We start from the raw sequence: 27,587 nt of genomic DNA, 5'->3' as shown, positions 1-27,587 counted from the left end.
TCAGAGGCCGATATGTCGCTTTCTGTGTTATTTATTTAGTCACAACGTTATTTCAAGGGGTTTATCTTTTGGTGATTTTTAAACAATCATCTTCTGATTCGTTGAAACGTTGAACTGCAACCCCTGTATTTTTAAACATTTTCTTGCGTTTCACCTGGTTGATACTTTTTTAATGAGTTCTACATGATTGACACGTTCATTATTGACGTCTCTTTCACCTTTTCGCCTCTTTCTTTAATCACTAATGACTCTGAGCACCGGCTGCTCATGTTCATACGTCAGAGATGTGATCTGGAAAAGCCTATTAAAAAACTCCTTTATCTTGATTTTTCCTGGTAAAACCTCAATATGTGTTAAATATGTACTTCTTTATACTATTCATTAACATGTCAGGACATTTCATTTAAATTTCATTGCATTTTATACATTGTGTTTAATCATTATGGATTCATTTTAATGATTTGTTTCCACTTTGAAACCATCCTGTGTGTGCAGATGCAGTTTGTAAGATTGATTAAGTATATTATTAATCCTGATGGGATCAGGATTTGTTTCAAATAAGTCAGTGTTTTTTTTCCCTCAATATTCCTGGGAGCTCATGTGGCCACGGATTAATTCCCCCAGATGCTTATGATACCTCTTCCCATCCGGTTGTAGATACAGATCAAGATATTAATCTAAATCAAAGCCCTTTTCAAAATTGACTTGTACGAAGCCTCGGATTAAGGTCTTAGACTGAGAAGGATTCAGTATCTATGTCTTTAATTTCCATCTACCCTTCCCTAAAGCTGTCTTCACAACATCATCCAAAGGTAATGATGATCATAACAATCTTTATGTGAGGTTCAGCTGTCCCCGTCTTTTCTCATCCTCTGTATTGGTAGCTGTACCAATTTCCTTTTATTTTGCTGGTTGCTGTGGTGACGGTGAGTTCTGCCCCTCTAAATTAGTTCCTTCCAAGGTTATATCTGAGCTCTTGCCCTCAATTAGCAGAGACACTGATGGAGCGATGGCATCTGGCTGAAGATTTTGAGCAAAGGACGATCTTTGCCAGGAATATGAAGCTCCAGCTCGAATGCAACAAGTTGACGATTTCAACCAGAAATCAATTTCGAGGGAGAGACGATGGCTTCTGGAGTTCAAAGCAAAAATATATCGGCTTCTCGGATTTCTCATTTTTTTTATTGTTACAGCGTCAGCAAAGTCTGTCTCTCGATAACCACACAGTGTTAGAAAAAGTGCACCTTTGAGTGGCAAATAATGTATTTAAAAAATGATCGTGGTCATAGTTTAAAAGTAGAAGGTTTTTTTGTCCATTTCTTTCATGGTTTGAAAGGAATCTTATAAGCTAGTGTGCCTCAGAGATGCTGATGTAAATGTCTTTATATATCCGGTTCTGTCCGTCACCTCCTGGTGCTGGTAGAGATATATACACAGAATAAACATACACAATCAAAGGTGGGTCATAAATAAATAAAAAAAAAAGGTCTTTTTTCCTCCGTCCCAGTTTGCCAGGTGGTGGGAGAGGTTTAAACATTAGTTTCGAGTCCGTTCATGTCGATGGAGATCTGGTCCTTGTCCCTGTGATCTCTCTTGTGGTGCGACGAGTGGCCGTGCTTCTTCTTCTCGATGGGTCGGATCCCCTCCTCGAGCTGGATCAGGCGGGCCACGTCCGGGTTGAGGTGGTCGTGTTTGATGAGCGGCGCCGCCGGCTGGTAGCATCCGTTTTTCTGGTTCTGGTAGGACATCATCTGCTGGATGCTGATCATGGGCTTGGTCTCGCAGATCAGAGGAACCTGAAAGAGATGCGTTTCTTTTGATTTGATGTCGCTGAAAACCCCATGCAGGAGCCAAGGACCCAAGCAGGCAAGTTTCAACATAATTTCATTTGAATAAGACACCTAGAGAACTAGATCACCTATTATCCATGAAGATGCAGTTTTTACCTTGATGTATCGTGGCCCGTATTGTATGGCCTAACCTATTAGCCGATTTTCTTTGGGGGTGCGTTTGTATTCAAATATGTTGCTGCACCATGGATTGATTATATGACAAGGCATGCTACTGGCTAACAGACGAGCGCCACTAAGTTTGTCGAAAGTTTTGCGGTATTTTCTTTAGCAGTACGATGTCCCCGGACGAATGAAACGCCGCCGTCAACAAGAGGTGTGAATCCTCTTGATCGCCATCGACAGACTTCAATGGTGAGTACCGTATTGTCCGTACTACTTGGCGCACCGGATTATAATGCGCGTAGAATAAAAGATGCAGTCAAACGTTTGACTGGGGTTGCGTTATGTATCAACTAGATAAAACTGTGCTAAAGGGAATGTCAACAAAACAGTCAGATAAAGTCAAACTTTATTAAGCGTTCCGACAACTCCATTCACTCCCATGGTAACGATGTTCAAATGATGTTTAAAAGGCTTCAAGTAGCAGCGCACGAGACTGGTGTTGTGAGGAGACGAATGTTGTGCAAGCAGCAGTGAAGTTGAGCGCGTGTATGACGGCTAGAGCGCGTGTGTATGACTAGTTGAGCGCACGTGTATGACTGGTTGAGAACGCAGCACAGTGATTTTGAGTGTCCAAAACAACCAAGAAACACTCGCTCAAACCGGTGGCAGTAATATCACTCAATAGCCATCCGCCATGATGTGCCGTATGTCGTAAATCCCACCCTGTGATGACGCAATGACGTAATCCCGCCCACGGCATGTCGGCCCAGTCGGCTCAGTCGGTGCAGAGTCATGAAAGTGTTTGTGAACAAGTCACCCACCAGGTAATGTTCATATATAAGGCGCTCTGGTTTATAAAGTGCTTTTGGAGAAAATTAAAGGCTTTTAAGTGCAGGGTTATACAGAGTTTGAAACTGTAAACTATGAAATGAATATAATTACGGGACATTTCGCATTTTCACTTATCGCTAGTGATGGTTTGATGAAGCTTCATGAAGCAGTGGAAAATATGGCAGTCTCTGTACTATTTTCCTTGGTTTTTGAACAACTGTTCCAATGTAACATCTCATCCTTTTAAACCTGATGGCGCCACCTACTGACCTCTAAACAACATGACACTGTTTCATGAAGCAGACCAGAAATGCTCTCACCTGTTCGCCCTCTTTGACAAAATCCTTCCGACATATGTGCGCCATGATCCCTGTGGCGAGGGCGTCGCCCATCACGTTGACCATGGTCCGGAATCGATCTCTGCGAAAAAACAAAGGGTGAGTTCAAGATTCTCAAACGAATCGATGGCTTCCCTTCTCACGAGAGAGAGGGTCACTCACAGAGCCCAGTCGACGGCTATGATGAGGCTGATGTCGTCAGTTGGTAGACCCACAGAGGTCAACACGATCACCATGGTAACCAGCCCCGCTTGTGGAATTCCGGCTGCACCGATGCTGGCGGCCGTGGCGGTGATGCTGCGGAGTTAACCATTTCTAGTTATTGCGGTCGTTAATGGGTTAATGCATTCCGCTTCCTACACAATCATAGCTTCATTGTCTCTTCATGTACAGGTTTTTTCTACCGCTTGGTCTGTTGTTCTGACGGTCTCATGTGACCGTGTGTTCCGATCGACGATGTTTTCCACGATTACAGTAAGTTAATGTTGTTAACTAGAAAGAACATGAGTGATCAGAGGACGCCGTGTACAATTATAGCGTTTCCTGTTTCTATGAATGTTGCACAGTAAACTGGATAATTTAATAAAACTAAAACCACTTGTTATTTTGAGGAACAAAAATTAGTGGATACATTCCCATCTGATCTTTCTTTCTAACCTCATTCTCCATTTGTTTGACGGCTTGTTAAATATCGATGTTGATAAACACTGCATAATGATTCCATTTTGCGGTTGTTTTGTTGCTACTCTGGTTCTGGTTTAGGTTTCTGCCTTCAAAACTTTTTTTCCCTTGCCGCTGTGATCCACTCATTGTTCATTTGGTTGGATCTGTTTTTCTTTTCTCCATTATAGTCTGACTTGAACTGTAAATGTCTTCATTTAAAACTTTTAAATTACTAGCTAGTTCGGTGCCAAGTGTTGCCTTGAAGTAGCAAAAAAAGCAAAAGGATTTTGCTTATTCAAATAAATCGACCTAAGAGTTTTTCTCTGTCATCTGGTTTGAGTCTGAATAAGGTAACTTTAATCATGAAAGTTTTTTTTATTCATTTGATGGTATGCTTATAAGACATATGCTCCCTTGGTGTAAGTATGCACTGTCTCAGTGCTTTTCAAACGTATTGATTGATTGATTAAAACCTTAAAGACGATATATTTATAGAACATTATTGGTACCTTGATGACGAACTGAAACATTATGAACCAGAGTAAAGATCCTAATGTTATGGCATAAAAGCTTTTAGTAGGTAATGAAATTACTGGAAGTCGTGACTCAAAAGTTCAGTTTGGTCGGTGTTGCACCGCGGCACAGCAGCCGAACAGGACTCGGTAAGTGGGGGAAATTATTTTAATTCTAACGTGACGAGGCATATGAGTAATACAGGTCACATGGGTTTTACAGCTGGTGGATTATGGGAAGAGCCAAGCAGCCATGAGGACAGGTCATTGATTCACTAAGGACGCCAAAAAAGAAACAGTCAACATGCAGAATACCCTTGTGAGGAGGTTATCTGAATGGAGAGGTTTTGAGAAGTTTGTTTTTTTTATGTACCTCACAACTGGTTTAGTAGATAGAAGCTGACGCCTGAATTCATCTAGGTAACATTTGCATTTATATGTCTGGTTAATCCCTGAAGGGATTTTTTTAATGCAAATTTTGGCTGTGTGACGTTAAATTCACTGGAATGATGTAACAAATTTAGTTAAAACGTTTTTGTTTTTTTCACTTTTGTTAAAACATGAACATCTCTTCAGTTATTGGTGTTGTTTAGTTAATACTCCCTGTTGACATTGGAACCCAAATTAATTATGAAGTCAATGTTTTGTTCAGGGAAATGGAAAAGTCCGAATTAGGTTAATAAATAAGAAAAACCAATGAAAAAAAGTCCACTTTTTAATTTTAAAAATATCTTTCTTATTAATTTGACAAATAATAATAATAAATCGAATAATAGTTTTATGACAATTGAAATTTGTTCTTTAGTAAATAATTGTTTGGTTTCAGTTGAAAATGGTTTGATTTCAGTTGAAAATGGTTTGATTACAGTTGAAAATGGTTTGATTTCAGTTGTTCTAAGAATATATGTGCACTGATGTATACAGAAAATAAATTGTGTATAACTTGAAGTCCATGATTGTATAAAATATACGATTAAAAAGGTGTAAAAAAATGAGACGAGATTGAATAAATTATTGTTATTTTAATTTAATTTTTTTCAAATGATTTCTAATATTTGCTTTTATATTTTCATTTGCAATTCAAATCAAAACTCTGATGGGCTTTTATTGCAAAAGTCGATACGATAATAAACGTGACGTTGGACGGTCTGGTCTCACCTTATTGTGATGATCTGTCCGAAGTCGAGCTCATAGTTATTCACTTGAGCGATGAAGATGGCCGCCACTGCCTCGTAGAGCGCGGTTCCGTCCATGTTGATGGTGGCGCCGACGGGCAGCACGAAGCGAATGATGCGTCTGTCGATGTGATTGTTTTCCAGGAGGCACTTGAAGGTGATAGGCAGCGTGGCAGAACTGTATGTGGGGGAGGAAATATAGTGAGGGGGTTGTTCTCTCACAGAGCCTCAAAGAGACGGATATAGCAACAAAAACAACAATTTAAGAATGCTCAACAGTATGGCGGATATCGCTCCAAGGCAGCACAGAGAACAGGCCTTGTATTTAAACCCATCAGCACAACGCAAGGTCGTCAGTAATTTAAAGAAAGTAGCAAATATTGTTGTTGCTGGAAACCAATTTGCTCAAGAAGTGAGGCCTTGGCCCCGTGTCATTCCGACATCATGCACGTGGATTTCACAGAAACGTGTGTCGTTTAATGTATCCTTTAATGAATCTTTCTAGAAAAGGAGTTTCGTCGATGGAGCTACATAACTTCATGCTAAATTCATGCTATTCTGTCTATGCGTGTTGCTCCGCGTGTTACCATGAGAATCGAGGCAGGAATAGAGTCTGTACGTCATCAACCCCTCGACTGAACCAGCTAACATTCACACCATACCCCCAACACAGGTTTCAGTGCGTGCTAATTGCACAAAAAAATAACTACTTCACAAGTGTTTATGAAGCACACAGTGGTAAAAGTACCGTGAAGCTATCTTCTTCATTGGCCAACTTGTATTGAGTCCACTTGCGTGTTTAGGTCATGAATCACCTTCTCTGTTCTAATGGTAGAGTTGGATGTGTTTGGGTTCGAATTAAAAGACTCATTAAAGTGGGACTAAAGTACCTGCTCTTACCCAAGTGGTTACAAAGCGGGTCGACTGGACTGTGCAGAGTTCTAGGAAGACTTGAAACGGGGTCCTTCACCAGACCTGGCCCCCAATTTTTCTCGGCTCCTGCCCCTAGCAGGATGTATAAGGGCTCCTCACGCCAGCTCATTTTATCCTGTAGTATAGTTGTTGGTTTTCTGCCTCTGAAGATGTCTCCGTAAATAAATCCTACATCTATGTCTAGTAGAATCTTTTTAATACCTAACGCCCCTTTTTCCACCGACTAGTCTCCGTCCTACTGCGCTTTACTCGTTGCGTTTCTACTAAAATGCACATGAAAGCTGATGCTTCTCCGGTTCAAACAAGCTGAAGCGATCAAGAAAGTGGGTACCATGGTCTGTGGAAAAAGGTCCAGTCATTGCCTCCAATTTCGGCAGCGATTTGTTAGTTAGTGAGTAGGTAGCAGAGTTGAGTCGAGTTGTTTAGGGCTGAAACTGTCGCGTAAAAGCGCCATAATGGACCTTGGCAAGGTGCAGTCTGAATGAACATAGTTAGGGCACATCTGTGAGACTAATCATGCCAATTAAAAAAATATAATTTTCCATTTTTTTTATCCCGACCGTTTTGCAAGACTGCTCCGAAAACAACAATCCCTTGCAAGCCCTTGACTTAATCAGTTCATTGACCCGGAGGGAATGGCTATAACACACTTGGGTACAGCATTTTATTTTGTTTAGAAAAGTCCTTAAAACACATTCAAATTTGGATTGCGGACCTGAATGCGTCTCTTCCAAATTTTTCAGCTGTTAGCAATATTCTTTTACTCGGAGTAATTACCTTGACGAGGTGGCCAGGGATATGAGAAGAGCCTGTAGGATGCCCCTTATGTAAACGATGGGGCTCTTCTTCGTGATGAAGAAATACATGGACGGGAGGATAAAAAGGCCATGAAGAACGAGTCCCATGACCACCGTGATGGCGTAGAATCCCAACTTCTTCCCCATCGCCGACGGGTCATCCATCTCCAAGATCTTGCCGGCGACCAGGAACACGATACCAAAGGGGAAATACCTGGAAGAGTTTTCGATTATTACATTCATTTTCCAGTCCTCGGCACAGCAGGTCTTTCAAGGTTTCTTACCAGATAACGATGGCAACGATTTTTAAAACCGCCTCGTTCAAACTCTGACAGAAGTTGACGAGAGCACTTCCGTTGGGACCCATCCTGCCCAGCATTATGCCTTGAAAGAAAAGGAACTGTTACTAAAACATTTTTTTTCGGGTTAATTGATGTCTCCTGCGTGGTGCCCTCACCCATGGTGGCGGAGAAAATGACAATTCCCAGGACGTTCATGCCCTCGCTGGTCCCGGGCGAGGTTTTCACAATGACGTCCGGCGGCGGCGTCAGGTCCAGAGAGAAGTTCTGGATGTCGGTGCTGTTGTCGTCCTGGATGCCGTAGATGTAGAGCCGCCTCGTGGTCGTCTCGTCCAGGAGTTGAGCCACTGTCGGTTTGGGGATAAGTTCTGTCACTCTATGGGTTCGATACTGAAAAACAAAAGGGGCGTCACTTAAGGAAATATCTTAATGCTTTTTTGGCTTTTTCTTTTTACTGACTTCGAGTATTTAGTACTTTTTTCTCATGGTATATATATATCTGACGTCTGGTATTCTTGATTATTATGAAGATAATTTTATAATCTCTTTGATCTTGTCCTAGTTTCCTTTAGTAAGCTCTGTGCCCTAAAGGTTCCCAAGTCTATGTGGAGATTTTTCTTCTCTTCTTTGCACTGGTCCATCATTATGAACCAAAAAACGGGAAAAACTTCCATCTCACTTCCTTTTAAAATCTCGGCTTTCACCTGCCGACTCTTATTTATGGCCACATAATGTAATGGTGACCTACAGAAACGGGTCGCGTTTTTTGGATCAAAAGATTATCAACTGGTTAACAACATTGACTAAAGAGTGGGACTTCATGTCCTTGAATGGGGTCAACGACAGTAAGGCTTATGGATCTTGCCGTTAACTTGCCAACCTCAAATGTATATCTCACCTGTTGAAATGTCGCTTGGACCAGGTTGGCTGGGAACATGTTGCTGCAAGAGATAAACGGCAGATTTAGAAAAAAAAAAACTCCATCCCAGAACCAGACTGATGCACAAGTATTCTTTGTTTCGACCCAAACTAAGTGATCAAGAATGTCGACTAAAATAAAAATTTGAAAAAAGCAAGAATTGTAGAATTTGCACCGATTTACAAGACTCTAGTTATTGTGGTCAAGGCATATAACCAATAACTGTGTAATATATTGTTGTACTATCTGTGACGTGCATTCTACATCTTTAGGATAATCTGCAAAACTGCGAAGTCCCCCCGTGTAGTTCACATGGGCTGAATAATTGGGTGATGAAACAATGCCCATTAAGTTGAATATTTAAGGAAATAAAAATAGACATTTATAATAATACTTCCTAGAAATGGGCCAGTGCCAAGCTAGTACTTTAGACAAAAAAAACATTCAAACTTTGTATTTGCAGTTTTTCTAAAAAAAAGAAACTGCGTACTTTCAAAACATTTAAGTGAAACCAAAATAAATCACCAACTCTGTGCCATTACGAAATTAAGTAACGGTAGTTTGAAGACACAATACTGCTTCTGGGTCTGACCCTGGATCTCCTCACACTTGGAATATCTTACCAGCAAGGCATTCACCTACCCAGAGCTACTGGGTATGGAGGGTGGGACTGAACGGCCTCCTGTCCAGTGTGTCCCTTGCCCCTTAGTAATTGCAGCAGAACTAATATTAGAGCTTAATTCTAATAGCATATTTCTTTCTCATATCCTTTTATTCTACTAATAAAACCGTACGACAGCAAACAAACAAGCTTTAAAGGATTTCTTCTTGAATTAATCCTGAGGTTTTTTTTTTCCTCGTCAAAATCTTCCGGCATTAGCTGTAAATCCCCACAAACTCGACAATCACGGCTAGAATTACACTCTTCAGACGGTTTTAAAAGCATATTGCATCTTTGGCATTAACAGATTAACTGCAGCCACCCTCGTACTTCACAGACGCTCACTCCAACATTTACTGGCCCCGTCAAGAAGGCTCATCAAAGCACTCTGGCCGCGCACACCCGACAGGCGGAATTGTGCGTTTGCACTTGTCTATGAACAATATCGCGCTCTTATCTCGGACGAGGATATAGCCTCGGACGGAGTGGCCCATTTGTGGCTTCGCAGATATATGGCGGCTGGTAGATCAAGGCTTTAGAGAAGCTTTGTATATTAAATCCTGAGCACAGCTGTGATCTTTTAAAACGCACACATGAAGACACACACTGATATCTTGTGTGTCCGTACCTACTTCAACTTTAATTATCTTTCAATTGTATTTTTTTTTTTTTTTTAGAAGTGGTTTCCCAGCCCAGAAATGGCAGCCCCACTGTTGGTGTCATGGTTCTCAAAGACGGGATTCACCCGGGCTCACCTCCAACACACACCCACGTACTTCTGCGGCTCTAATTAGCTTTGCTTCGTTGACCTACTGGCACATTGCCGTGTAGGATTTCACTCCTCATCCTTACGCCGCGGAGACCTGACCTTTGGCGCAGGTGAGCGGTCCTTAAAATAACCCCTCACAAGAGCCGCAATTATTAGAATCTAGACAACACTAGAGTATTATTAGATTTTTGTTGCTGAATAATTAAAGACTGAAGAAAGAGATGCAGACGGTGGTAAATTAAGCCCTTCTATTTTGTCTTTAAAAGGAACATGCGAATATAAATGCGCATTAATCTGTAGACTAATCTGAATTAAAGGATTATTGCAAATACAATGACGATAATCTTTTTCGCTGTTTTGAGAAGATGCGTTGTTTTTCTTCTCTGTTTTGTTCTATGACATCCACTTCAGTTATTCTTCATTCCGAATGTCCCTGTCTCTCCTCTTCGTATGTCTAAAACCATCTGACTCTCAGGGGCCATTTACATCAGCACGCTTCTGAAATTCTGAGAGCTAATCCATCGAATCTAGCACGACCTTCAGTGGGGCTAAAATTGGAGGGCGCTATTAAGTAGTGATGAGCTGATGAAGCTTTGTGAAGCAGTGTCATGTTGTTTAGAGGTCAGTAGGTGGTGCCATCCCTATAAAAATGATGTGTTGTTTTATTAGAACAGCTGATCAAAAGAAAGGAAAATAGTGCAGTGACTGCCATCTAGTGGACTCTGTAAATAAGGACACTGCTTCATGAAGCTTCATCAGACCATCACTACTATTAAGTGAACTCATTTCTTCTTCCACTTCCTGCTCATTTCAACGTCAAAAATACACAACAACCACTGATGATGTCACAGTAACGCCAACTTGAACCAACCTTTGTGGGTTCTGACAAGAAAACGACTTCTTCTTAGGTTCTGAACCAGGTTTTTTTTTTCAATTCTTAATATGTTTTTAATTTTGGCTCCTATAGAAATCAATGCAAACCTCAGCTCTAACTCAATGGTGTGCAGCGTTTTTTTGTGGTAATATGGTTTCGCATCTTCAAGATAAAACCATAATCACGTGATTCATTTTCATCGAAACACGACACTTTCTTGCTGTAAATCCGGAAATCTTTGACACATTGTTGACAGGACCTGCTGAGGGGCTTCTGTCTATACCGATGCTCGTCTTCAGAACGGCACTACATCGCTGTTCGACGATAAGCATATTTAATGTGTTGTAAAGAGGGTCTAAAGGGCACGTTGTTTTTTTTTAGCATTCTGTTCACGTAAGAGCTTATCATGAAACCCTGACGCCGCTTCTGGATAATAAATGTATGACCTCATATAAATACGAGCAATTAGAAGTAATGATTATACTTCAACTTGTCTACCTAAGCTGGATGCATGTGAATATAAACAGTTCATTTTTACCAACGCAATCAAGTAAATTCTTTCTGAAGACACCCCCGCCACCCCTCTTTCTCTCTCTGCCACTGATTATTCAAGTCCATGACTTACCGGATGAGATCCAGAAGAGCGTCGGCCGAGCTGGTCATCGGCTTCTTGCTCTCCTCCGAGTCCTCCTTCTGAGCCGCTCCGCCCGGATGGATGATGTAAACCATGACGATGCCCACCACGACGGCAACGAAGGTGGTCCAGAGGTAGTAGGAGATGGTCATGATGCCCAGGCGGCTGGAGCATTTGGCATCGAGGGCTGCTAGACCGGACATCAAACTGGAAGTGAGACAGAAGGTGGTTAAATATTGAAGAAAACATCAAAAACACTACCTGATTACACTTTGAATTTCCTCAATACATTCCTACCATATTCTTTATGCCCTATGCATCCCTCTTGGAACCCTTGATCACCTCTGATATAGCCCTTTTTTTTTTTGAAGGGTCTTAGCCCAGAACCATTATACTCTTTCTATCAAGAAGTTCTTAAGGTGGGCTTTAACGTTTTTTGATGTAAAGTTCAGGAAACTTGTGAGTAAAGGAAGATGTGGTGGTTTTAATAGAGCTTCATCTGGTTGATGAAGGTTTTAAATAATTTGTTTTGCACTCGTATGGCTTTAACCGCTACTGGGTAAAAAGACCAAAAATGGCGTCACTTCTGTCGATCAAATACGACGTCACTTCTGTCCCGAGTCTTGTACTTCGATTTGTGGAGAAAGATGAACAATCCAGAGTATGAACGGGTCGCTTAATTTGCCGCTTCAAGTGAAAGAAAATAGCTTCAAATAACGATCGGACCGGACCCGTTCTTCTGGTGATTTCACAGATTGACAGTCCCAGACAGAATGGTCCCAAGCTGTAGAAAGCTCGCTGTTATTAATTCATATTTCCCGTCCAGGAGGTCGTGTTTTTCTGGCCAAATGGTTCTTTCAAGTTGTCACCGATCCCTCTCTGAGAGAGTTTCTATTTGTTTCCTGTAATTTAATTATTCAAATCGGCCGGGGGTCACATGTTGTGGGCATTGTTTTTCCTTTCTTTCTGCTTCCCTCCTGGGGTGTCGCCGGCTTCTCTTCCGTCTTTCCCTCCCCTCCGCCGGGATCTCTCCGGCTTCGTTCTTTGATGTACAATTTAAGGTGTGATTTAAGGTAAGGTAAAACTTTATTGATTGTCACAGAAAATACAGCAATTTTTCATAAAAAATAAATCAAAATAAAATAAGAACAAGAACAAAGAGAAATTTGAGAAAAAAGAGATTTGCAGCCAAACAAATGTTTGAATCATGACCCTAATTCTGATCCGAGCTTGTCTCGAACCAGTTATCAGTGTGAGTGGAATGTTGATTGTGAATGTGTGTAGACAAAAGTTTTCCCCGCTCTTGGATCAAACGAGTAAATTGTACTTTATATTTTATATTTATATAATCTTTTAGCATTAATTTAAGTATGGCGTATACATATGTAACAATTTTAATGTAACGTGGGTCTTCACCTACCACTGTTAGGAGCTCGGGAGTTAATACGGACCTTCCCTCTTTAAGGTCTAGTCCAGTTTAGTGGAGGTCTCTCGGTCAAAACAAGAGAAGATGTTTTGTTTAGTGAAATTGGCTCCTTGGAGGATGTATGTGAAGTCAAAGTGCATTTCTAGTTTCAAACATAGTGTAGATTTCCCACCAAAGGTAACTTTGGAAATAATTTAATGTTCTTGAATAATACAAGTGCAAAGGAAGAAAAGGACAAGGAAGTTGTTAGGAATTGATACATTGAAAAAGATGGCAACAAATAATATCCAAGAGACATTTATTTCCGCATTTTCCCAAATCTGTTGGAAATAAATATTTGACTTTGATTTGATTTAGTAGATCTAAACTATGTTAGTAATACTAATGTTTAATATGAAAAAAAGGAGCAGCAGAACTAAAGCCAGAGACTTCTGGACGTAACTGTTTTTTTGTAATCATTGACAGCCCTCTTTTATCATTGAAAGAAATATGAGTCCTGCTGCCTCAAAGAAGCTGGAGGACTCTTCACACCCACTGCAGATCAGGTCGTCAAATCAAGGCCATGAAACGAAGGACCAGCAAATAATAAAAAAAAAGAGTTGCTGCAGCATCCAACACACTGAATCTTCATATGGCAATGTTGTGTTTGTGTGGTTTTGGCTCAGTGTTGTGTAGGCTTGTATTATAAACATTTTGTTGAGCTGCCTATCTATGCATTTTGGGGTATATTAAAAGTAAAAGTGGAAAAATCTCCTATATGAAATACTGTGAAATAACTTTTCCTTTCCGTGAAGTCTTATAAATGTTTGCTCAACAGGGATCAACTTCAAATGTGTGCAGTAAATTTGTAACATGGAAATATATTGATAAAAATGCAATATCAGTATATTTATACAACCAGTTGATTTATGTTTAAGTCTGAGACCATTTAAGTTAAACTTTGTAACATCTGTTCATATCTCATTAGGCGTTTTATGTTGTTTTCCGTGTGAGGGGTCTGTTACAGCGCTATCATCTCCGCTGTATATTGAGTAGGCGAAAATCGCAGATATGAAATTCACTTGAATATATATTGATTAAAACCTTCTGTGTTCAATTAACCAAGTGGTCATTTTTATACATATTTAGGCATCGTTCTATTTGTTGTTCCGTATATTTGCTATTAACATCCTAAATGTCCTAACTAACTCTGATGAGAAGAATGTTTTACTTTTAGTTATTTTGATTTAATTTCTATCAGTATTTAGATGGATGGATGGATGGATGAATAAAGTCTATCTATATATTTATATAATATAATAGTCCATTATATCAATGGATTATGAATATAGTGTGAGTTAGAGTAAATCAGCACTTTAAATACAGCACTAAACTTCACTCTGTTGTATTCAAATGGATCAAAATGTGTCGTCACATTATTTTATATATATATATATCTAAAATCTATAATCTCCCGATTATTATCATCTATTTCTTCATCATCCTTAACTCATACGAAGTGAAAAATCCCTCCAAATCTAATCTTTTGCGTGTTTTCACTTAGTTTTTCAACGGAAGTCAACCGGAAGGAGCTTTTACCTCCGACCATTAACGTCAAACATAACCATTAAGACTCAAACAGAAAATGCAGTGCTATGTTCAAATATATCTTTAAATATGTAACGCATGAAACATAATGATGCTTCATTAACATGATAAAAATAGGATGACTGAAGGCCAACTGAAGTGAAACTAATCCACGCCACTTAAACCTTGTCAGTCTTCCAGATGATTGCGTAACAACTTTCAAATGGATAAACGTCGACCACATTATTCTTTTTACAAAATATGTAATCATTCAGGAAAGTACGTTTATTTCCTAAGTGCCTTAGTGCCTAAGTGATCAGCGTCAGTTCAAACATGTTAATCATGGTCATGTACAGAAGAGGGATAATGAGTACATTAGTAGAAGGATGCTGGGGTTGGAACTGTCGGTCACGAGGCTTAGATGAAGACCAAAAAGATTGTTTATGGATGTAATGAAAGAGGACATGAAGTTGGTTGGTGTGAGAGAGGGGGATACAGAGAACGGGGTTAGGCGGAAAGAAGAAGAGGATGCAAATATTTACATTGTTTGTTCCTTTTTGTGTTACAATTAAACTTCCGACCGCTAGATGGCAGCAGTCATTACGTCCTCCTCAGCTAAAGAAACGATAAAAAAAAACCACAAGATCCTGACGATGACTGAGGACGAGAGGATGCAGTCGACTCTAGACGATTTTAAAGCCGATATTTGGACTTATTTTGGTTTCCAAACAAATAAAGGCAGCTAAGACTTGGTCAAGAGTCATGTGGTCTGTAAATTCTGCAACACCAGAGTCAAGTACTCGACAATACTACAAATATATCCTTGTTACTACAGTATCACTATATATCGTATTATTGCTACTGTATTGTGATACGTATCATATCGCTATCAGATTCTTGTCAATACACACTCTTAAAATGTCCAACAAAAGCTTAAATATGTTGACAATTATCAAAACAATACATTTTTTTATTTCTTTAAAATAACTTCATATTTCTCGATCTTCTCTCTTGGACATTTTAAAGTTAATCCATTTAGTGTTAATCTTTATTGAAGTTAAAAAAAAAAAAAAAAGGATTTTATTGAAATTTTCATTAGTTTAATGAACTTTTGGGGCTCTGAATTACCATCTGGATTCATTTGAAAGTTCGAGAGAAAATCCAAAATTGAAGCTAGCAAACCTTTCAACCCAAAGAGATGATCGAGTTTGTGAAGTTTCCGAGGAACTGTTGCAGCAACTGAAGCTTAACAAGGCGTTCTTTCAGTTTTGCGATTAACAAATGGAAGAAACCTTTGAGCAATACAAGCTAAAAGTTAAAACCTTTAATCAAAAGCACAAGAGAGCGGTTCAAGGATTAAATCTGCAGCACGGTTGCGGCACAAGTCGGTGACCTGACCTGCAGCTTCGGAGTCGCGTCATCACTAATCGGTGAGTTGTGCGGCAACACAACAAGAACGTATCAATCTTCAGCAAACATCGCACGCACACGCATAAAGATACACAATCAACATTTGGCTTGTGCCAGTCCAGATGTCGTCTGAAGGATGAACGTTTTATTTTCTTTGGGGAATTTATAATTTAAAAATAAATCATGTCAGAAAACTGATCACGTTTGTTCCACATGTTATTATGTACCTGTATATCCATATATCAATATATATAGATGGATTAGGTTAAAGTAATTTAATCTTTTGTTGTTTGTTGTTGTTTTCTCCACTCAATTTGAAAAAAATGTTTTTTTTTGCCAAAATAAATAGATCAAATTGGGTTCTTTTATTCGATAGTTACATTTTTGTGTTGCAAATAATAAAAAAAATGAAGCAAATACCCTTATTTTCAATTAAAAGAAATGTGTCCTCATTCACTAATGGTCCATGTCCCAGAATGCATTGCAAGGCTAAAAGGTTTCTCACTTTAAATATTAAAAGAGACAACAGAATTTTGCACTGTGAGTAAAAATACTTATATATATATATACTAGCATTCATCAGTTAAGCCAATATTAGTTCAAGTTATGAATAAAGGCGACTGGTTGAAATCGCCGCAATATTCTCCTGCGAAAAATCAATCAAATCAATAAAAGGCTTGACTCAATTAGATTGAACTTTATCTCAAGTGTCAAATTATAAAGTTATTTCAAGAAATGTTAACCTTTTAAGTCAGACTCGAGTCACAGCGAATCAACATCAAGTGAATCAGTGTCACAGTGATGAGGGGGAAAAAAAAACCTTGAGCAGAACCAGACTCGGTGTTGACGGCCTCCTGCTGGTGACGCCTGGCGAGAGAGAAGTCCGGACTTCTTTGCTCGGATCGCTGCCCCAGCGACACAATCTCATTTGAACGATATATTGGTCTTTGTAGTCTTGTGATCACAACTTTTAAAATGAAGTACATTTGAAATAACATTTCTGGAGTAAAATGTCATTTTATGACAAATATATTTAACAATACGTCTCGTTATGTAACGTTTTAGTGTTTGTGATGGTTTGATGGGAACTGATAAAAAACTTTTATTTATCTCTTTATATTTTATATAGTTCTTTCATTTCTATTGTTTATTTATTGATACTGATTATTAGTTTATTTATAAGACTTTTCTTTGGTTTTAGGACTTTTCTTCATTATCTTGGTGAATTTATTTCATATTTTTCAATAAAATATATTAAATTCAATTAAATTACTTGATATGTGATCAAAATAAAACCGACCTATATTTAATATATTTACTTTAAATTCTATTTTCATTTTTTCTTTGCTAAATACATACATTTTATAATGTATTTTCCGAACATACGTTTTCTTTCTTTCTTTCATGTCCTGATGAAACGTCATTGGTCCACACAGGTTGTCAGCTCCGATCCGGAGAGACAACCTCTCACACCTTCAGCAGATTTAGAATCACCTGCAGGAGTCGTACATTGAGTTGAAGTGAAGAAAAGCGTGCTCAACTGTGACTAGGTGGGATTACGGTGGATCAACGGCCTTGATGAAGAATCCCGCTCCAGGGTTTTCTTTTGCACCAGATGGCGCTTTACAGTCCTTCCTGCCGCACCTTCACGCTGCACGAGCTTTAGCCTAATCCTAAAGGAAGACCAGGACCATGTTTCTTGAGAGTGTCGTCTGTGACCTACATGAGCCCACGACGGGCTGAGGAACCTACGCCTGAGAAGCAGCTGGAGGTGTCACAACACACCTTCATTCCCCCTCATCACACATTTATTCCCGTATGGAAATAGCCCTAATTTTTCCACACATTTCAATATCATCCATCTTTCTTTCGCTTCAATCTTTCATCTTCTCCCTTTTCCTGAAAAACCACTAGAAGACGGCAGTACTCGGAAGCTTATTTTCTAAAATGGTAGCAAAAAAACCTCCAGTAATCAGCATTTGAAATGACATTTGTAGAGGATTTAGATGATATTTAATGGCACTGATGAAGTGCTAAACCGTCCATCAGCTGCAGAAACAGCTCAAGGCTCTTTATTTGCAACAGTTTTTTGGGGTTTAATGTTCATTAATCGAGCGTTCTTGAATAACCAGAAGGATAGGAGTGGCAACTATTATTATTACAAAAATGATCTCTACACAAAAAGGCTTCTACTGATTTAGAAAAGTGTCCACTGCTCTTTTTTTCAATTGGTGTTCATCAGCTTATTTGTGTGGGCCATTTTATAAAAGAACATTTTGAAACGTATGAGGGTGTTGAGAAATGGGAAAAAAATGAATAAAAAACTATATTTCATACGATATTTGTAGAGAACAAAAATAAAATAATTAAGGGCTATGTCAATTTTTCAAGGAGCCACACAATATACCCTTGACTGTATTGAGGGGCGAATAGAAAGACTTGACGAAGGAAGAAAACGTTTGTATGACGGGGGGAGGGAAGGAAATCATCATCCATCCATCCATCCATCCATCCATCCATCCATCCATCCATCCATCCATCCATCCATCCATCCATCCATCCATCCATCCATCCATCCATCCATCCATCCATCCATCCATCCATCCATCCATCCATCCATCCATCCATCCATCCATCCATCCATCCATCCATCCATCCATCCATCCATCCATCCATCCATCCATCCTTGATTTAGTGAAATGAAATGAAGAGGTAATTACGAGCTGCATATATAATCATATTAATTGTTGCATCTCCAGCTTGATTTAATTGGATAATGGAGGGTCAAATAAAACACTTATATTTGACTTCCACAACAATGTCGACCAAAATTGCTCTTTGTCTTTGACCCGTTCTTCCACAATTAAAAGTTGTTCAAGTGCAGATAGTCAATGAGGATGTTGTTTGATGATGAAAGTTGTTTGTTTGTCTCGAATTTTTAAACATGAGCGATGAAAATCATCAGTAGCAGACCATGGGTTTGGACCTCTTTGATGTCATGGTACTTCCTCTGAACACCATCCAATGAACGACCACATCTGCACCGTCGACCTAAGGGAGGGTTTGGGGGGGGGGGGGGGGATTTTGCCGTCAGAAGCAGTGACGTGCAGGCAGTGGTCAGGGGCAGACAGAGCGATTCGGCAGGGATTAACTTCTCATCCAGACTTTGCTGGTGCATAGATTGTAAGTAGCTTATGGCACAAAGCGCCTGCATGTAACCATGCGAGTTTGCATGATTTGTTTCGGAGAAACTGTGTGTGAGCGACGGCCTCATGCAGGCGACCGGAGCTTTGGGCTACAAATAGTCAACGGGCACTTTGCCGGGCGACCGGGGTGTTTCTTTGGTTCAGTCAGCGCATTACTTTTATCTTCTTTCTGTGTCGGGGAAAGTCCTGAGCCAAAGAATGTCTATCAAATGTACTTAAAGGTGGGAGTACAGATGTCTTTGAAAGAGTAAACCCTGACCTTGAAGATAATAACTCATTCAAGTTTGTGTTTGGAGTAAAATAGTTTGTGAAACTACAAAGAAGAAATAATGGAAAACCAACAGCTCTGCGCTTCAGTAATTCAGACAGACATGTAAACTCTGTACTTTCTCACTTGTACAAGTAAAACGTGCAACTTTAACCAGATCTGATTTCTGCTCTTTGTTTAAGTAAAAGCGTTTAAGTCAGATTCCTAAACTTGATGTCGGGATTTGACTCCTTGACCTCGGCTCCTCCAAGGTTTTGGAAGTCATGTCAAATGGAGGTATAAACATGTTACTTTTTATACAAGAAAATTATAGTTTTAGTAACATTTCATGTTGTATATTATCAAAGGCATTTTTAATGGAATAAAATAACATGTCTAATATATGAGACTTTCTGGAAAGTTGTTCATGTTCTTAGTAAATATTACTAAAACATGTAAGATTTGTATATACAATAACATTTATAAACACTTTTTTTTTTTGCTTGTTTAAAGTTAAAGTTTTGGTCATTTTAACACATTAATCGTAAAATTGCTTTTTTTTTTAATGTTGTTTTCCTTCATATTTTAAGGAGAATCATTCCAATGCAAAAACACCTTTGCCACCAAAGCATGTCCGTCACCAGATGAACTTGACATGATGCTTTGTCAGAAATGGGCTGAAAAATCCGCAGCAGAGCTTGAAGGAAACAAATCTTTCTCGCACGTCAAATGACCTGAAGTGTTGATCTGCTCAGAAAGCAATTCACCTTGAATTCATTATTCAATTCTTCTGGTGTCACCGGGTCGCAGTTGGAACCTCGACTCCCACTCAGGTGGAGTTTTGAGCAACAAGTTCACTTCAGATCAAGAGCAATTCCTGAGATTAAGTGGTTAGATTGATTCTTTAACAGAACTCCAGTCGCTTCATTTAACACAAAACGTTAAAATGAAGTAAATCAAATAGAAAAAACAAGTTATTGTTTCTTCGATTTGAAGAAATCAAGATTAATTTTATCAAATTATAAAATGACACAGGAATTCTTATTTTTTTTAAATATTTTTGACAGGTAAGGAACACAGATATTAAATATAGTAGATGTGAATGAAATAATCTATTAAAAATATCCTTAAAAAATGTTTTCAAATCAGACTTAAGTTGGAGATTATTAACTTTCACTCACACTTAAATATAAAAAATTGTCGTCAAACAGAATCTGTGCTCAGATGAAATGTAAAAAAAAGAAATGTCACTCAATTAAAATGAGTTCCAAATTGTTCCGTTAGAGGAAATGTCTCGTAATTCAAAGTAATTTTGAGCATTCCTTTTGATATTTTTATTGAAAATATATTCTTTTAAACATTTTTTTTCCCTCCCAATATTAAGTTACTTATACAAGCGTCACATATTCAAAATCTATTTAAAGTATCTCAAAATAAAATGTGAATAAAGCAAAAATAATATGTAATAAAATAACATTGTTTCACCATGAAAGGCACTTTTTAATCTCCATCGAAAAGTCAATTTTTTATGTCTTCTTTTGGGCTTAACCCCCTGTTTTTATAATGGTTTCACAGGTGCAGGCAACCATGTGACCTGAGGCTGCCCTTTCATTGGCTTATTCCAGATTCAAACATCTTTTGTCTCTTTATATATATATATATATATATATATATATATATATATATATATTTCCCAGCTGTTGATTGAAAGTGTGAGAAGCTCCGCCTACCTGGACACGACGAGTGGCAAGATTAGCATCTTCAACATCCTCATGAGCAGCTCTCCAGGGAACTGGAAATACTTCACCTCCTGCAAATGTCAGAGAACAAAGAACGAGAGATACTTAGAACAATTGTCGACACAAAAATGTATTGTTGAGCTACGCTTGTTGCCTGGTTACGAAAGATTTAAAATGAGCTCCTCTCTTAGTAACCAACTGAGGAAATCTTAAAATTGAAATGTGAAAAATAAAGTAAAAACTTCATTTACAGACAAAAATGGAACTGCTGCCGGTTGATGACGTCAATGTATTAACATTAATACTGATGGAAAAGTTCTGCCAAGAAACTAAAGCATGATTTTATTAAAAACAAAAAAATGTATAAATGAGCTAACCACTGCGCCGCCAGTGATGCTAGCTCTGCAAGACCTTTTAATAGATAGATAGATAGATAGTTTTATAACCAATTTTACTTTACGACCAAAAAACAATAACTAAAAATGCATAAACCAAATGTATGTCTGGACCGATTTTAAAAACTGTCGAAAATTCGCTTTAATGACTGAAAATCAGAAACGTTTCTTTTGAAAATGACCTCAGTTGATATTTAAACTGAAAGGGGAAAAAAAACAAAACGATATAAAGGTAAAAAAAAAAAATTCTCCTCCCGAAGGTAACTGGCGTCAAAAACTGTTTTTTTAATCAAAGAGCCTTTTGTGTCATTCAAAATATAAAAATATTTTTTAATACTTTTATATGCAAGACAAATAATTTCAGCTTTCACAAAAGCTTTTTTAATGGCATTTAATAAAGTCCCAGTTCAAACTTTTAGTCGACATCCACAAGTCAAGGACGGATCTAGGGGGCGGCGAAGAAGAGGGTGGAGGCAGGGTGGAACGGATGGAAGTGACTTCAGAGGAAAGAAAGGGACATTTTTTTATTTTGTAATTTCCCAAAAGGGATTTTTATGAGAGGCTGGAATGCAAAGATGCCAAATTAAAAAATCTTGGGTCAAGGTGACCTGAAGGCCTAAAAACAAATGTGTTTGTGGTATCCCTTGCTTTGTCTGTGGATCAAGGTGATCGACCTCCATCACTGCATATGTGTTTTATAGAAGCCAGGGAGGTTGTTGACCTTGACCAAGAGACAACACAAGGGATACCACAAACACTTTTGTTTTCAGGACTTTGGGTCACCTTGACCCAGAGACAACACAAGGGACACCACAAACACTTTTGTTTTCAGGGCTTTGGGTCACCTTGACCCAGAGACAACACAAGGGACACCACAAACACTTTTGTTTTCAGGGCTTTGGGTCACCTTGACCCTGAGATAACACAAGGTTAAAGGAAAAATACAGATGGTGGAGAGAAAATGTTGTAGTTATGCCAGAATATTAAGAATTATTCCATATTTTTCTTTCTATATGTGGCATGAAAATATAAATTGAATAAAAATAACCCAAATAAATAATAATAATATAATAATAATAATAATAATAAAAATATTATTCAGATATATTTCTTGAAATGTAATTATAAAATGATGGCCTAAAATAAAAAGAGGCTTATACTCACCAGCTTACTAGAATCAGAGAATGATAAATAATCTAAATAGAGTACGTTGTCAAAACATTTCTTTGTGATATTTTACTTAATAATTCATTCAGTTGATCAAGTGGAGGAAGCTGATGTACTGCAGAAAATATCTATAACGGAAATGTTTAGGAAATGAAATGAAATCATTATACTTCATATGTCCCATGATGCACTGCAGGAGTCTCTCTAAACGGACAAAATTCAACGGTCGAAATCTAATCGTGTTTGCTTTTGTTTCGGCTCCGATCTTTTCGGCTTTTCGGTCATTTGACCCGATCGACGGGTTCTGTGTCAGCGATCCGGGAGCTTGAGAGACACGTGTCTTGGGAAGTGATCCCTGGACTCTCCTCTCTCGCCCGTCGTAAAGTCCATCCTCACCTGCTCCCGCTTAAAGTCATTAGCCCGCGGGATTTAGGTTACGCTCACATTTGTCGTGACTCGGTACAATCTGACCTCGACTCAACCGAATCGACCGTCGCTCTAAAAATATCCTTCACGGCACGAGTCGAAGCAAAGTCATTGAAGCCGGAATGATCCGATTAAAGGTCGTTCTTAACTTAGCTCTTGTGTCTCGTGTGCGCGCAAGTGTGCAAGACAACCGAAATGATCTGATCCATAAGTAAAATAACTATTTAAAACATGATTTTTCTAAGGGGGGGGGCCAATAGCAGAGGTTACCGTAATGACGGTTGTCGACCTACTTTTCTACGTCTAATTTCTCTATTTTTATTTTATTATTTCTATTTATCAAATAAAAATAAATTATAGGATGAGGCTCAGAATCCCCCCACCACCTCTCTTCTGTCCAATTTTACACCTTTTCTCTGTCCCATTTTACATTTTGGTCAGTACTCACTCCAGCCCCCGGGAGCAGTATACAGACTCTTATTTGTATTTAAAAGAAATGTCCAAATGCTCGAAAACGTGCCCGAAATCACCAAAGTTCAGCGATTTGTTCTGTGTCTAAGCTCAATAATCGATGCATAACCCCCCCCCAACAACCCAGAAAAACAAAAACAACCTCTCAGAGATCTAGAAAAAAAATGTTTTAGTCGCACAGATTATTTTGTTACCACTACTTCCACAGACCGTCCCAAAAAAATCTGTAGCAAAACCCACTTCTCGGAATGGACTCAATACTCATTTGAGTTGAGATTTTGGAAACCAGAACCCGAGTCTGTATAATGTCCAATATGTCAAAATAATTTTATTTCGTTGACGAACTCGCCAAAGAATGGAGAAGGTGCGAGAGAATGAGGCACGATTTATACTCAAAAATCCATCTTGCATCGCAACAGATCCAGAAAGTGAAGAAATGGCGAGTCCCACAAAGTCTTTTCATGTGTCGCCGACCAGATGGTTATAAAAATCAAAGTAGATTAATGTTCATGTTGAGATGTTGACCTAAAAAGATGTCGGTGTTTAAGACAAGATGAGGAAAAGAGATTATAGAGGTCAACAATACCAGTAAAAAATGTTTTTTATTTTAGATGAAAAACACCGATATAACTTAAGATAAATTGATACTCGGAGACGATATAAACCTCCTGCCTAGGTCGATTTTGTTTATGTCAAAAATGTCAAACCCTTCATCTGAACAGCTCGCCTGGAAAGTTCTCGGCAAGATCTTCCAATGAATTAAAATAAAAGTACTTTTTGTTGTATTTAATCTGCATACTTTTGAAAGAAGATTAGTTTTCAAAGAATTTCAAAGTGAGAGCAAATTGGAGGCGTTCAAAAGTTTAGTTTTCAAGACCTTTTGACTTCTGTATTAAAAATCCAGATTTTTATTCGCTATTCCTTTTGGAATTGTAATTTTTTTTATTTATGTGGTGACCTTGAACCACCGCGAGTCAGGTTAAGTGTGTGGGTTGAATCCTAACACTTGACAAAAAAGTGAACAACAGTAACCGAGAAAATCAAATCAAAACGTAGAAGGAAAACAAGATAAGCTTTGTTGTGGTTAATTTAAGATCGATCGACTCGGAGTTCGATGGAGAAACGTCTTTGTTGCGTTAATTAAAGAGCGATCGCTTCTGTTTTGTTTTTTTTGTACGTCGGAAAAACGAGATGCGACACGACAACACAAAGTTGAACAGGAGTGATTTTGATTTAAGTACCGCACATCTGTGCCGTGAGATGAACAGTAAAAGCCTTTCAGAGAGCCGAGCGTTTTGGGTCAAATCGCTGTGTGTGTGTGTGTGTGTGTGTGTGTGTGTGTGTGTGTGTGTCCTTGTGTGCGTTCGGGAGCTTTAAGGGTATTCAAATAAATGTGTTTGTGTGCATGTGTGTGGGTCCTTGTGTTGCGTCGAGAGGCCAAACACAGCTGGCACAGAGCTTTGACATCTGCAAACATCAGAATCGACTCACTGACTGGCTCGGTTTGACATTTGGTGGACAATTACGACCACGTCAGATTAACTGTGGGCGACTCTTGACCGAGGCGACTCATGTTGAGTTGTCTACATGTGTGATGATAGAAATGCACAAATAACCAGAAAAAAAGGCGGAAATATTTGTAATATTTACCAAAAAAATAGACCATTTTTTTCCCCTTATTTATTCCAAAATCTATTGCGTTTTCTAAATTATTTCTGTACTTTTTCCTCATTTTTTTTAACCCCAAATTATGAGTAGATGAAGCGGTCTTCAGCGGTCTGATCCCTCAAAATGTGCCACTGTGGATCAAATTGTCGCAGCCGTTTATCGTGCCCGAGTCTGATCTGAAGGGTTGTGTAACCACTTCAGGACCCTGGAGCCGTGAAGGTGGAGGAAAGCTTGTTCTTTACATCCCCCCCACTAAGAGTCAGCCCTTTTTCTGACCTGAAAGCTTTCTAAGTTATGAGTGAAGCGTGGATTGGAACCATTCAGGCGGCCTTGAATGCCTTATTCTCCCGTGTCTCGGCAAAATGGGCGTATATATAGAACCTCATTAGAGCTTGCGAAACGACAAAGAACCGACTCTTTTAGTTTCGGAATTGAATGCTGATGTCGCCTCAACCTTTCAGGAATATGATGCATTGACTCTCCTTTTTTTAAAAAATACTAGTACACATAAAGCTAAACATGCACTTCCCATCATCCTCGGCTGACTTTAATATCTTGTTTAAAGAGATATCGATAAAACTACTGTATTGTTTAGCATTGTGTGACCAACTGGACCCCCGGTATCATTGGAAAAGATGGTTGTCCAGACTCTTTAGCACATTTCACAAACATATTTATGGACATTTATCTTATGATTTCAATGCTGTCTTTTCAGAGGGGATAAATATGCAATATTAATATAATGGTACCGTTCCATTTTCAGGTATTTTTCTGCTGTATATATATGTAATATTGTAGCTTTGATTTGACATTTTCTTTATCTTTATAATATGGGATTTTGCTGCCAATTATTGTTTGTTTTTTGGATCAAATTTTGTACGGTAGAGACGTTACCATCATCGCGAACTGATTGTCAGTATCGTGCTTTCTGATTGGCTCTAGGAAGTATCTTCAATAAGCATATAACGTGTGTTTTCTTAGTTTTATTTGCTTGTCTCATGCATTTTGTATGAAACTAGTTTGACCATATACAATGACGAGTGAATGTTGTCCATTGAGGGTTCTATTCCCGAAGCTACGCACCAGATGCTAAGTTGTATAGACGACCGTGTTAAAGATTGTTTTTCTGTCTTTTAAATGTATACAATTACACAATAACTTTGATATTTACCGACAATTAAGTGCATTTGATCTATTTGATACTTTTAATGTTTAAAAAGCAGCATACCCTAAAACCACGATCACATAAACAATTATTTCAATTATAAGATCATGTTAAGTTGGTTATCCATGTCAGTTTAGGTCATTATGCTGATTTATTCTTTTCTAAACTATCGTTCAGCGTCTTCACAAATGATGTCTAATTTCAGAGAATCCTTTTTTCCTCCAGTAGCAGAATTATGTTTTTAGATTAAAAGCGAATCCTTGACATTAAAAGCCATAAAGCTACCAATATTGCTTTTGTATAACCTCTCGAGAACACGACCCATCAAAAACAAGCTTTTTCAATAAAAAAAGAAGTACCTTTCATTTTGAAATCCAATCTCCCTTCTTTTGTGGTCTTGACAAAAAGGTCGTAATTTAATGCAGATTTGATTAAGAGCCGCAGCCGGCGGAGACGGCAAAGTTAAATATTTGAGCACGCCTCAGCGAGAGATGTCAGCGAACCGAAGTCCAATTATCTCTCTGCACGACTTTTAATGACCTTTTCATTTATTTGAGAAGTTCTGCGGCAGCGAATGAATTCTTTCTCTCCCCCGACAGTAAAACCTGACAATATGCAATAAATAAGCAAGATCCGTGATGTTAAAGGGGGTCATTTCTCGAGGAAAACAGTGAATGTATTATTATGACCTTCCCGAAGCTGAACAGAAACATGGGTTAGGCCAAGAACCTCAGAGATTGTAATTGATGTTTGTTTGTTTTTTGGCTCATAATAAGGTGGTCACGACTTGAGAACAGATAATGAATAGAACGTATGGAAAACAAAAAAAATAATTGGTTCATTTACAAGATCATATCTTTAGAGAAACAAATGGTTTTCCAATGGTTGGCGGGCGTTGTTCAGTTGAGCCTTGATCTTGCGGCGGTCAAGCTAACCAGTCGCCTAATCATTTCGAGATCCTGCTCTGAATGTGTTGCACATGTTTCTATCTGTGCGGTTAAGGACGGTATTTTAAACGGTGTGTAGGCGAAGTCTGTTGAAGTAGGACTTTATGCAGCGAACGTGGTGCGCAATTTCGAGAACTTGATGTCACCCACTCGTGCATTTTAACAAGACTGACTGGATATTTTCTGACCTTTTTTTCTTTTTGCCTCCAAGTAACTGTCGTGAGCTTGTCACTGTCGACAAAAGACAAATCTCTTTTCTATTCAAGTGTTTTTTCCTGCTGTCAACCGTGCCGAAATGGTCGTACTGATCACGTACTGATGGTGATTTACTCGTATTGTCTTATCAAAAAGCATCTTTTGTTATTTTATTTCTTAAAATCGACGCTGTTCGCTC

At 38.7% G+C, this 27,587-nt stretch overlaps 1 protein-coding gene across 1 annotated transcript in view; it reads right to left on the bottom strand.

The window, feature by feature from the left end:
- Positions 1-1,523: 1,523 nt before the first annotated feature.
- slc1a7a (solute carrier family 1 member 7a) overlaps positions 1,524-27,587 on the bottom strand; it is a 29,007-nt gene continuing 2,943 nt past the window's right edge. Inside the window, exons 2-11 of the mRNA XM_087810733.1 lie at positions 20,946-21,025; positions 11,352-11,567; positions 8,402-8,444; positions 7,662-7,893; positions 7,489-7,588; positions 7,185-7,418; positions 5,458-5,652; positions 3,287-3,421; positions 3,107-3,206; positions 1,524-1,796 (exon numbers count right to left, since the gene is read on the bottom strand). Coding sequence (XP_087666859.1) covers positions 1,530-1,796; positions 3,107-3,206; positions 3,287-3,421; positions 5,458-5,652; positions 7,185-7,418; positions 7,489-7,588; positions 7,662-7,893; positions 8,402-8,444; positions 11,352-11,567; positions 20,946-21,025 — 1,602 coding nt within the window. The 3' untranslated portion in view covers positions 1,524-1,529. The remainder of the gene's footprint in view (positions 1,797-3,106; positions 3,207-3,286; positions 3,422-5,457; positions 5,653-7,184; positions 7,419-7,488; positions 7,589-7,661; positions 7,894-8,401; positions 8,445-11,351; positions 11,568-20,945; positions 21,026-27,587) is intronic.

This window comes from Callionymus lyra, chromosome 16 (assembly GCF_982586985.1).
Source record: "Callionymus lyra chromosome 16, fCalLyr1.hap1.1, whole genome shotgun sequence".
NCBI lineage: Eukaryota > Metazoa > Chordata > Actinopteri > Syngnathiformes > Callionymidae > Callionymus > Callionymus lyra.
The sequence above is the reverse complement of the archived record's forward strand: the minus strand, read 5'-3'. Positions and strand labels throughout refer to the sequence as shown.